Raw genomic sequence first — 12,368 nt, 5'->3', positions numbered from 1 at the left:
TTTCAAATGATTTTTTTAATCCATAAACAGGGTTATACACACCCTGTTCCCAGTGAAGTACTCCCACATCTGAAGGTTTTAGTGAACTGAAGTAATGGGAAATTAGACAGAAAAGTTTTCCTCCCTCTCTAACAAACGCGGACATCCAGTGAACCCGAACATTGGAAGATTCTGAGCCGAAAAAAAGAAGGACTTTTTCATGCAGCACATGGTTAAACTGTGGAACTCCCTGCCACAGGAGGCAGTGATGGCCACCAGCCTAGATGATTTTAAGAGAGGATGGGGCAAATTTGTGGAGAGGGATAGCAGCAGCTATTAGCAACGATAGAGGCTACAGTCTGCCTCCTTGTAAGAGGCAGCAATGCTTCTGAATACCACCAACCGTTGGAGAAGAGAGGCCTCTTGTGCTCAGGCTTTGTTTGTGTGGGAATGTTGTAGATACCAGGAGAGGATATGTTGATTTAATAGTATCTTTCCTCACTCAGCAGCAGCATGGCATTCCCCAATATATAGCAGGAAGCTAGTTGGTGGATTTGTTTGAATCTCTTTACTTAAGCAGTCCAACCCGGCTTGTCTAGATTGGGTTTGTTCCTGGTAAATCTCCTTTGTTCCATTTTAAAAAGAATAAAGACACAGCAGTCTTCTCTTAAAATGATGATGTTTACTCACATTCAGTTCACAGTTGGTTCCCGGAAGGCAGGCTTTAGCTTAGAGTTACAGAAGAGGGTTTGAGCTCATCCCATATGGGGATAAGCCCATGTGCTGCTGGCTGAGGGCCAGCAGATAGCAAAATACACCAGTATCAAGAGGAAGAAGAGGGAGGTGGCTCCATGACCAGCCCCTTTTATGGGGTCTCCCAGGGTCACGCCCAGCTACCTGGTCACACGCAGGGGGAGGAAACTCCAGACCAGGTGTGACAGGAAGTCCTCCTGGCTGTGAAGTAACACCCCCCTGTGTGTCCACTCCGGGCAAACAGGAAGTGCTGTACTTGACTGCTTATGTTACATCCCACAGATTTCCCTTTGGGGCATCTGGTTGGCTGCTGTGAGAAGAAGATGCTGGACTAGACGGGCCATTGACCTGATCCAGCAGGCTCTTCTTAGGTTCTTATGTAACGATGTGTATGGACGTGACAATCAGCTGCAAGTGGAGTGCAGAGAGCATCTTGCAGGTGTTGCGCTCCTCCTGCCAGACAGGTGTGGGGTTGCCCCGACTTGGCCCTGTGAACTGGCCTGAGGGCCTCCTTTGCTGGCTCACCAGGGCAGGTGAAGCACCAGCAGTTGGGTGCAGCCTGCTGTGCTCCTGACACGAGGAGAAGAGAAACACGAGGTGGCTTCCCTGGAGCCTGAAAGGCGGCCAGTTCTGAGGAACAAACTGCTTTGCAGTGTCTCTGGTGTCATTTGCCGCTTTGGCAGACGTCACTCTCCAGCGTGACAGACACACAGAACTTTTCAGCCGGGAACTGGCTGAATGATCTCTGCCACTTGTAATAAATGCCTAGTATGTATGTATGTATGTATGTATGTATGTATTTATTTATTTATTTGATTCTTATGCTGCTTTCAGAAAGTTTCACAAGTTAAAATTACATTAGAACATAAAAAAATACCCCGCTTTAAAATAACACGTACAGTGGTACCTCGCAAGACGAATGCCTCGCAAGACAAAAAACTCGCTAGACGAAAGGGTTTTTTGTTTTTTGAGCTGCTTCGCAAGACGATTTTCCCTATGGGCTTGCTTCGCAAGAAGGAAACGTCTTGCAAGTTTGTTTCCTTTTTCTTAACACCGTTAATACAGTTGCGACTTGACTTCGAGGAGCAACTCATAGAACGCGGTGTGGTAGCCTTTTTTGAGGTTTTTAAAGACTTTGGTGATTTTTGAAGCTTTTCCAAAACTTTCCCGACACCGTGCTTCGCAAGACGAAAAAAATCGCAAGACGACAAAACTCGCGGAACAAATTAATTTCGTCTTGCGAGGCACCACTGTAAATTGGTTTTAGATTTTCAATGATTTCTGACAGAGCGGCATAAAAATAGGACACAAACTTCCATCACAGCCACCCTCCCAAATCCCGGCGAACTACCTTTAATAAAAACAAATTCAATGTGAGAGGAAAAGTAGCCCTGACTTCCCTAACCAAAGGTGGATTGAAAAGAAATGTCTTTGGGTCTCCCCTAAAGAAAGCAACACGAGAGCCAAACCACTTTGATTGGGGAGGGGGAGGGAGGGTCCCATAGATGAGGCTCCACCACCAAGAGCACATCAGAATTAGGTGTACCTTCGAGGAGGATCTTTGGGAGAGCATCCTGGGCCTTGCTGGCCCCAACACACGTGCTTAAGGACAGGGGCGTGATGTGTGCAAGATCCCACGTGCAAATATAATAGCCAGTTCTCTGGGCTGGGCCTCCTAGTTGGCCCAAGACATACAGTGAGGGGGGAAAGTATTTGATCCCCTGCTAAATTTGCCCGTTTGCCCTCTGACGAAGAAATGACCAGTCCATAATTTTAATTTTAATTTTAATTTTAATGGAAGGTTTATTGTAGCTGTGAGAGACAAGAATAACAACAGGAAAACCCCGAGGAACCCAGAAGACAAAAGTCAGAGACTGATGTGCATTATAATGAGTGAAATAAGTATTTGATCCCTTTGCAAAAGATGACTTAGTAGTTGGTGGCAAAACCTATGTTGGCAATTACAGAGGTCAGACGTTTCTGGGAGGTGGCCACCAGGTTTGCACACATCTCAGGAGGCATTTTGTCCCACTCCTCTTTTCAGATCCTCTCCAAGTCAGTAAGATTTCGAGGCTGATGTGTAGCTACTCAAACCTTCCTGTTGTTATTCTGTCTCTCACAGCTACCATAAACCTACCATTAAAATTATGGACTGGTCATTTCTTCATCGGAGGGCAAACGGGCAAATTTAGCAGGGGATCAAATACTTCCCCCCCCCGCACTGTAAGAACATCAGAAGACCCTACTGGATCAGGCCAATGGCCTATCTCGTCCTGCATCCTGTTCTCATAGTGGCCAACCAAATGCCCATCATGGGAAACCCGCAAGCAGGATCTGAGCACCAGAGGAACTCTCTGCTACTGAGGTTTCCTGGCATTCAGAAGCATTGCTGCCTCTGAATGTGGAGGTGCAGAGCACAGCCATTGTGGCTAGTAGCCATCAATAGCCCTCTTCTCCACCATGAATTTGTCCAATCCTCTTTTGAAGCCACCTGGGTCAGCGGCCATCACTGTGTCTGGTGGGAGCAAACTCCACAGTTCAGCTCTGCGCTGCTGCCCGAAGAAGGACTTTTCTTTTGTCTGGTTTCACTTCAGCTCACAGGCTCCTTTCTGCCGGGAGACAGAAATTCCTCGTTAAGCCGCAGCTCCAAACAGGCCCCTGGAACGCCATGGAGCGCCAGGACCCTGCCGAGAGCACGGGGTTATCTCTGAAACTAGGAACGTCACAAATATTCCTTGTTAATTGGGGAGGGAAACGTTTTTTTCTCTGAGGCAGAAATGTGAGCCGAAAACAAGTTTTGCCTTGCAGAGGAGCCAGCGAAGAGGGTGGCTGAGACGGCTTGTGTGTGGCGGTGGCTTTGAAATTGCCCTGCCTGTGTTCTAGCGGTCCCCAAATTGGGTGGTAGCACCCCGGGGGTAAGTGGGAGAACTGGAGGTATAAATATCAGGCTTTGAAAAGCTGCTATCCCCAGATAAAGTTCATCAAGCAAATAGTTTTCATTGGATTTTGAATAGTAAAGGTAAAGGGACCCCTGACCATTAGGTCCAGTCGTGGCCGACTCTGAGGTTGCGGCGCTCATCTCGCTTTATTGGCCAAGGGAGCCGATGTACAGCTCCCGGGTCATGTGGCCAGCATGACTAAGCCACTTCTGGCGAACCAGAGCAGCGCACGGAAACGCCATTTACCTTCCCGCCGGAGCAGTACCTATTTATCTACTTGCACTTTGACGTGCTTTCGAACTGCTAGGTTAGCAGGAGCAGGGACTGAGCAACGGGAGCTCATCCCGTCACGGGGATTTGAACCGCTGACCTTCTGATTGGCAAGTCCTAGGCTCTGTGGTTTAACCCACAGCGTCACCTGCATCCCTGGATTTTGAATAAGTGTGCAATTAATCATTACTGTTTTGACCTTTATTGACTTATCGCCTTCCTTAGTGGGTTGTGCAAACTGCTGTTCTGAATGATGCTTTTCGTAGGGTAGAGTAGGGGGCACTGGGAGGAAACCAAGAGGGCGGTCGCCCAAAAAAGTTTGGCAACCACTGCTGTGTTCTGAGGGGCTGCCTTGTGTTTTTGGTGGGCTTCGCAAGTTGCGAGGCTGCTTCAGTGACACAGCGGTGGCCTGTTCTGCTCTTCCCAGGCAATGTGTTTATTTGAGAAACTCGCCTGCCAGAGTGCACATTTTTCGCATTCCCCGCAGCGTCCCATGCTGCCGTTGCATAGCGAGGCCTGTGCCGGATGCTTCTGGAAAGGCCTGAAGGCAGCTGCTGCGACGACATCCATCTCCCTCGCCCTGACACCTCATCAAAGTGACCCCCAAGGGGTCACCTAGCCAAACCCTCTGCAATGCTCAAGGACGCCTGAGAGACGGCCATCCGGCCTCTGCTTAAAAACCTCCAAGGAGAGTCCACCACCTTCTGAGAGAGTCTCCTCCGCTGTCAAACAGCTCTTGCCCTAAGAAAGTTCTTCCTTGTGTTTCTTTGGAATCTCCTTTCTTGCTGTTTGGATCCCTGTGGAGCAGCAGAAAACAAGCTTGCTCCATCTCCCTGTGAGAGCCCTGCAGAGATTTGAAAACTGCCTTTGCCTTTGGAGAAAGGAGCAATGGGGCAGAGCGATGCCCAGGAGCCAAGGCTTGGCCTTGGGAGGACATTCCTCTGCTCTCCCTCCTCGGAGTCTGTGGATCTCAGCCCTCCTGGGGACTGGCTTCCTCCTCAGAATACTTGCTTGGTGTTGTGTTGCGCTCCGGGGAGGCTCCTGACACTTCCTTCCATGCCAGCATCCACCCAGCCTTGCTGAGTTTGATGCTCTTAGAAAGCCTGCTTTCCTTTCTCTTATCAGTGTGAACTGGAGGAAACCTGCGTTCTCCAGCATCTCCTTCCCACGCAGCTTGGGGCATTCCATCTGCTGCTGAATTTCAGAGCCCCTGACTGACTGGCTTTGCGGTTTCGTCTTACAAACATAAGACAAACATCAGGCCATTGGTCCATCAAGTCCAGCATCCTGTTCTCACGGTGACCGAGTGGATGCCTCTTTTGGGGAAACCTGCAAGCAGGATTTGAACGCCACATCCCTCTCCCCTTCTGGGATTCAGAAGCATTGCTGCTTCTGACTGTGGAGGCAGAGCAGAGCCGTCATGGCTAGTAGCCTTCAACAGCCCTTTCCTCCTCCATGAATTTGTCTAATCCTCTTTTAAAACCTTCCAAGTTGGTGGCCATTGCTGCTTCCAGTGGCAGCGAGTTCCATTGAAGGGGGAAGGAATGGGTTTCTGTGCAGTCAGTCTGAAACGGGACCCAAAATCCTCATTTTTCCGGTGTCATTTCACTTTCTTTCTCCCTCCCGGGAGCAACGCAGACCCCACCAATCGGTATAGTCTAATAAGGCTACACCATAGTTTAACTATGTTCTGCATGAAGAACTTTCTTTTATCCTTCCCGAACCTTTCATCGCCCACTTTGGAGCATTCCATCTGTCAGTGAGCAGCGGAAAACAAGCTTCCTTCAGGTATTGGAAGGTGGCAATCATCTTAGCTCTCAGTCTTCGCTTCTTCTGTCTAAACATCCCCAACTCCCTCAACCATTCCTCATAAGGCTTCGTTTCCAAACCTTTGATCATTTTGTTTGCCCTCCTCTGCACGCCTTCCAGCTTGTCAGTATCCTCCTTAAAGTGGGGTGCCCAGAACTGAACACAGCACTCCAGGTAGTGAGTGCTGACCAATGCACGTTTGGGGGCTGAAACCCCTGAAAATTCAGTGCAGCGTAGGGCAGCCTCTTGCTTTCTGCTTTCTGCGTTGGTTTTGTCACCAGGTGTTGAATCTCCCAGGAAAATAGGTTTTCCCCTGTTGCCTTTTATGCTTGCTTGTCTTCCTCCTCCTTTGATTCTCTCTCTTTTTTTTTTGTCTTTTTATTATTATTAATTTTTTTATTAAGAATTTCAACATAACAATTCACCAAAAAAAATCATCCTCATTCCCCCCCCATTTCCCCCTCCCCCCTCCCCAAACAGAAACCCAGCCCCCCAGACTTCCCTCAGCTCCTCTCTCTGGTTTCTCAGCACATATTAATCTCTGCATATTATAAAATTGTAAAGATCCTTAACCTATCTCTCTATATATTACCAATAATAAATTTGTGTATGTTTATTCTAAACCTGCCAAGGAGTCCAGTTCAGTTTGTTGTTTCTTTAAGTACGTTGTAAAAGGTTCCCATGCTTCTTTAAAGTCGCAGTTGTCCTTGTCACGCAGTTTGTGTGTCAATTTCGCCAGTTCCACATAGTCCATCAGTTTTTCTTGCCACAGTTCTTTGGTCGGGATTTTTTCGTTCTTCCATCCTTGTGCTATTAAGACTCTTGCTGCCGTTGTCGCGTACATGAAAATGTTCTTCAATTTCCTTGGCCTCCTCCATTGATTCTCAAAACAAATTGCTGAACCAAAGTCGACTGAACATACCCTAAAAGTAAAACATAGCCTGAAAAGGAAAATCATTGGCAGGCTGACATAAATGCAATGTACAGAGGAGGCAACCAGTAGTGTCCCGGAACAGCCCCTCAGCAGGTGACAAGGAGGCGCTCTCTCTCTCTCTCTCTCTCGCTCTCTCTCTCTCAGGACGTCCTGGCCCTGTAGGCCCATGGTTTTCTGCTAAGCAAACACCCGGCAGGCAAGCGCAATACCTGCCTTTGCGTTTCAGGGCAGGGCCTGGGGAGACTCCACACCCTCAACAGATGCAACCTGCCACATTATCACAGCAGAAGTGCCAGCCCAGGAGGAGAGGATTTATTCCTCCTCTCTCTTCCCGTGGCAGGGAGTTCCATAGTTTAACTCTGCTCTGCATGAAGGGCTCTCTTTTGCCAGTCCTGAATCTTGCAGCGTAGGAAGTGTGTGTACATATACACATGCAAATTAATGTATCATAGTTTGTGTCTCTTGATATCTGAATGTGGACATACTTGGAGCAGAATCCTGCACCTCGTGGCAGCCTAGGAGGGAAGCAACTTTCGTCTCTCCAACAGGAGCATGTTTTCATAACAGTTAGACCAGGTATCCCTAACCTGTGGCCCTCCAGATCTTTTGGCCTACAACTCCCATGATCCCTAGCTAACAGAACCAGCGGTCAGGGACGGTGGGAATTGTAGTCCAAAACATCTGGAGGGCCGAAGGTTGGGGATGCCTGAGTTAGACTGATTGTTGTCCCCTGGAATTTGAAAAGCTGACTGCACTTGGTTCATTGGTTCCTGGTGAGGAATTACAGCGAATTACGCTCGTGTCAATTGCTCTTGTTCTATAGGCTGCATAGATAAAGGCAGACGGAAGATTTTCACTTTTAAGGTTTGAACGCATGTCTGCAGGCAGTGGAACGCGTAGAAGCCTGGAGATTTCAGCGTCGAGGGAACAGGCATTGGTGAACTTTGTAGAATTGGGGGCAGAGGAAGTTTTTTAAGATCTTGGGATGTATAGTACTGAGGGCTGTGGCTTACTTTTGCAACATCCCATGGGGTAATCGTGGGCCGTCCTTAGATCTGAATCTTAGAAAAACGTTATCTTTCCGAGGCAATGCACATGCTTTCGTTGGAGGAGGGCTGGGAGGGGGAGCAGCTTGTGGTCTGGGTCCTAAGAGCCAGGACAAAGATTTCCGCTGCCTCCTTCCATCCTCCTGGGATGCTGTGCAGTGACGTAAACTCGTTTCACACATACCCCAGGATGGCTCAAAGCCCACAACTCTCCTTGGAACAGGCTGATGCAATTGTCTCCATTTCCTCTCTTGGCAAAGGTCCTTGTTTTGGACAGTGCAAGAGCGCCATTAAAGCATCAGATCAGATTGAAGTCCAGCTTCTCAGAGGATGGCAAAACCCAATTTGTGCAAACAGGAACCAGCCACTGAATAGGTGTTGTAGGTCCCCTGCAAAAAGCATTTCTGGGTGCATTTCCACCCTAGGCGAAGCCCCTCTCTCAGCCTCGCTTTTCCACTTGCCATACAGACGCAGTTGTCTCTTTTGCAGCATCATTGCAGGGTTGGGTGGGAGACTGAGAGACGCATGTCCTGCATTTTGCAGCCTCGGAAGCAAACGGCTCTGACAAAAAGCAGCCCTGTGTGCCTGGGAGAGGTTCCTTTCCCTTCTCGTCAGCCCCAGGGTGTGTCCAGCTACTAGCTGAGAACCCCCTGCCTAAACCAATCCCTGCCAGGCATCGGTTCCACTCTGGGTGGGGTGAGAGGGAGGTGTGCTGGGCGGCTCCCCCAGAGTCAGGAAGTCCCCTGCCTTGGAAAACGCACCACCATCAGTCATGGCTGAGGGCCAAGGTTTGGTGAAGAACTTAAGAAGAGGAGCCTGCTGGATGAGGCCCATCTAGTCTGGCATCCTGTTCGCACAGTGGCCAGTCAGATGCCCCAGTGGGAAACCAGCAAGCAGGATTCAAGCACAAGAGTAGCTCCCCTGTGGTTTCCAGCAGAGGGGTTGATGGTTGGTTGGCAGAGGGGTGCTGCAGGTGGGATTTTAATCGACTTTTAAGCTTGCATTTCCTTCCTTCCTGCCTTCCTTTTCTTTCTTTTTTTAATATAAATTTTTATTAGTTTTTTAACATAGCATTTTCAACAGTAATTAAACATACTTTTACTTCTTATTCAATTTTTTTGACTTCCATCAGTCCTGTCTGAAAATTTTACAATCTAATCTCTCAGTATGCATTTCTTATTTTCCCTATTACATTTCAAACTCATAACCATTATCTCTTATCTTTTTCTACTTTGTAACACTTTGTATATTTCTCCTTACAAAACTTATTGTAGCCCTGCTAGCGTAATTTGTTGGTTATAATTGCTCTTCAAATAGTTCATATACTTCTTCCAATCTTCTGTAAATCTCTGGTCCCACAGGTTTCGAATCCTTTCTGTCATTTTGTCCAATTCTGCATAGTCCATTAATTTTGTCTACCATTCTTCTTTTGTCAGAATTTCTTCTTGCTTCCACTTCTGGGCTAACAATACTCTTGCCGCTGTTGCATATAAAAACAGTTTAACATCTTGCCTATTAATGTCCTGGCCTATAATACCAAGTAAAAATGCTTCTGGTTTTTTTAAAGAATGTATATTTCAACCCTGCCTTCCTTTTCTTAATCTTCTTGGAGCTTTGGGAGGCTAGCCACCAAAGCAAAATGAATAGGGGCTGTAGAATTCCTGTGTTGTAAGTGAAGCCAGGCCTATATCATCACCTTGCTCCTGTTTCTGGGCGACCTGGCCCTTAGACTTGCTCTCCACTGTCAGCTTCCCTGTGCCTTCTCCCCCCCAACACCCCTCCCTGTGCTCTTTCTATCCAGCTCCCCTCTGAGCATCTGAAACAGCTTCCTCCTCCAAGGCATTTCTCTGAGCTTCAGGAGCTGCTTCCTTGCGCTCCACTCTTGCCAGCCCCCCTGCTCTCCTCCTGGGGGAGGTGACTGCATCTCTCCAGACTTCCAGCCCTAGCACGCTGTGGGCAGCCAGTCTCATGGCCCATTTCTGCTCTCTCTGTCTCTGTTCAGGCTCCAGAAGGCCCAGGAGGAGCACCGCACGGTGGAGGTGGAGAAGGTCTCCCTGGAGAAGCGGCTGCAGGACGAGATCAGCATCGCCAAGCAGGAGGCCCACCGGCTCCGGGAGCTGCGGGAAGGGACAGAGAACGAGCTCAGCCGGCAGAAGTATGCAGAGCAGGAGCTGGAGCAGGTACGCCCTGGCCGGGAGCAGCCCCCATGCCGGGTAGGTGGACAGCTCCTCCTGGGGGGCTTGAACTCTCTGTGGGCTCTGGAGGTTTCTGCCTGACCTGCTGCCCTTTGGAACCGAGCCCCCCAAAGCCAGCATTTAAAAAAAGGTGGCAGCCATATGCCAGATTCTCTCCTCCCATCAATCCCAATTTTAAAATGACACACGTGATTCCTGTCTCCATATAATTGGGCTAAAAACACCAGAAGGCCTCGTCCAACCTCAAGGCAGTCGTATCTTTGGCCTGTTTCCCATGACCGCTTAATCTCGGGCAGCAAGACTGGCACAGACAACCTCTCTAGCCCACTCTCTGCGGCTCAGGAGGGTTAGAAGTTAGAAGTGGCATACAGGTTTTGAGGTCCAGGTTGGGTTCAGCCTGGTGGGAGGAAAGCTTGTGGGGTTCGGGTCAGCGTCAGGCCTCCTGTTGTCCTCCCCATTCATGCGTTCACTGGAGAAGGAGCAGAAAAGAGAAGCCAAAATGACCCAGGGGATAGAGCGACTTCCTAAGGTTGCAGCGTTTGGGGATTCTTAGTTTAGAGGTGACATGATCGAAGTTTGTAAAATGATGCATAGCAGGGAGAAAGTAGAAGCAGAAGAGTTTGCCCTCTCAACACTGGAACTCGTGGACATCTGATGAAGCTGTGCGTGGGAAGATTCAGGACGGATCAGAGAACGTCCTTTGCAGAGTATGTGGTTCATCTGTGGAACTCCCTCCCACAGCAGACAGGGAGGACCACCAACTTGGATTGTTTTATAAAAAAGGATTGAACAAAGTCACGGAGCAGGAGGGGGCTGTCAGGAGCTCGGCCTACACTCAAGTAGGACCCTGGCAGAGACACATGCCCAACTGGCATGTTCTTTCCCTCCTGGTCAATCGTTCGGGAGCTTCATAAGCCTTCTTCAGCCCAAACATCACAGCGACCGATGCCAACCGACACCGGCACACTTAGGGATCCGCAGAGTCTTCGCAGCTTGCGTAACAGACCTCAGCAACTCAGCATTTTGGCTAATCTACTTTATTTACATATAAACACACACGGAGCACTGCAACATGGCTCCCTCTCTCTCTAGCATCAGACAGCAAAGAGAAAAAGAAGAAAGGACAATAGTCCCACTTCACGGAACACAGTAACACAAACATCCTGTCTCCGTCACTTCCCACTCTGTGGAGTCAATGTGATGGACAAAAATCCCATGACTACAGTCATGGAGCAGGAATTCTAACAGGGGCCACAGATGACTATTAGCCAAGATGCTCTGCCTCCACAGCTAGAGAGAGGAGGCTTCTCAGGCGAGCTTGGGAGGAGCCCTGGCACACCCTCCTAAAGGCCCACTACTGCAGCGGGAGAGCCCGATGGAGCCTGTTTCAGCCTCAGCAGGCCCTGCCAGGCCTTTTGGAGGGCATGCCAGGGCTCCTCCCAGCGGCCTCGTGGGACCTGCAACAGGACCTCCTGCTGCTGTGACAGGCTCTGGCGGAGCCGGCTGTTGCAGTGGGAAACCCCACCCGGCTGCAGAATATTGAGGGGGCCCAGACCCCTCGCCGAAGATTTTGTGGGTGCCTGGACACCCGGGGCTCTGCAGAGACGGCGCTCCGGTGTTTCTGAATGCCTGTTGCTGAACACCACAGGACTCTTGTGAGGGCTCTTGTGCTCAGATCCTGCTTCCTGGCTTCCCACGGGCGTCTGATCAGTTGGCGTTTCCACTCTCGAGGGCACACAAAGGGGCATGAGCTGCGGCGTCCCAATTCCAGGCCCCCTTGGTAGTGGGAAGGGAGACCGTTCACCAGGATGTTCTGAGCCAGTTTGGCAGTAGGCAGAGGAAACCGGAGCCCATGGCCCAGAGATACTGGAGTGGGTGGGGGGTTGTCGGACAGGGCCGGTGCGCCTTGTTGTTGACTGTGGCTGATGCCTCTCCCCCCTGAGGAAGTCTCGTGCGCCTGGGGCCCCCTTGCCTGCCTGCCGAAGTACTAGAGCGGCTGCTGTTGTTCCCCGCTCCCTGCAGGTGCGCATGGCGCTCAAGAACGCGGAGAAGGAGCTGGAGTCGCACAGCAGCTGGGCCGTCCCAGAGGCCCTGCAGAAGTGGCTTCAGCTGACCCACGAGGTGGAGGTGCAGTACTACAACATCAAGAAGCAGAACGCCGAGAAGCAGCTGCTCCTGGCCAAGGAAGGGGTGAGTGGGGGGGCAGGGAAGAAGGAGCAAGGAGGCCCAGTGGAGAGGGAGGACTTCTTCACGCAGCGCATGCCTGAACTATGGGGTTCTGGTCGCCTCGCCTCAAAGAGGGTATGTAGAATTGGAGAAGGTTCAGGAAAGGGCACCCAGAATGATCCTGGGGGTGGAGCAACTCTCCTACAAGGAAAGGCTGCCGCGTCTGGGGCTTTTCATTTAGAGAAAAGTCAACATGATAGGAACTTGTGAAATTGTG

At 49.9% G+C, this 12,368-nt stretch overlaps 1 protein-coding gene across 10 annotated transcripts in view; it reads left to right on the top strand.

Moving 5' to 3' along the window:
* STIM1 (stromal interaction molecule 1) overlaps window positions 1-12,368 on the top strand; it is a 111,719-nt gene that overhangs the window by 89,725 nt on the left and 9,626 nt on the right. For 8 of the 10 annotated variants that reach the window (XM_081001942.1, XM_081001943.1, XM_081001938.1 and 5 more), the window contains 2 exons: window positions 9,733-9,910; window positions 11,948-12,115. In XM_081001942.1, the coding sequence (XP_080858068.1) occupies window positions 9,733-9,910; window positions 11,948-12,115 (346 nt within the window). Of the gene's footprint in view, window positions 1-9,732; window positions 9,944-11,947; window positions 12,116-12,368 lie in introns of all 10 variants that reach the window. The other 2 variants (XM_081001945.1, XM_081001947.1) reach the window with 1 other exon arrangement.

This window comes from Podarcis pityusensis (assembly GCF_964106645.2).
Source record: "Podarcis pityusensis genome assembly, chromosome: 4".
NCBI classification, from domain to species: Eukaryota; Metazoa; Chordata; class Lepidosauria; order Squamata; family Lacertidae; genus Podarcis; species Podarcis pityusensis.
Note: the sequence above shows the minus strand (reverse complement) of the source record. Positions and strands in the feature narration are given on the sequence as shown.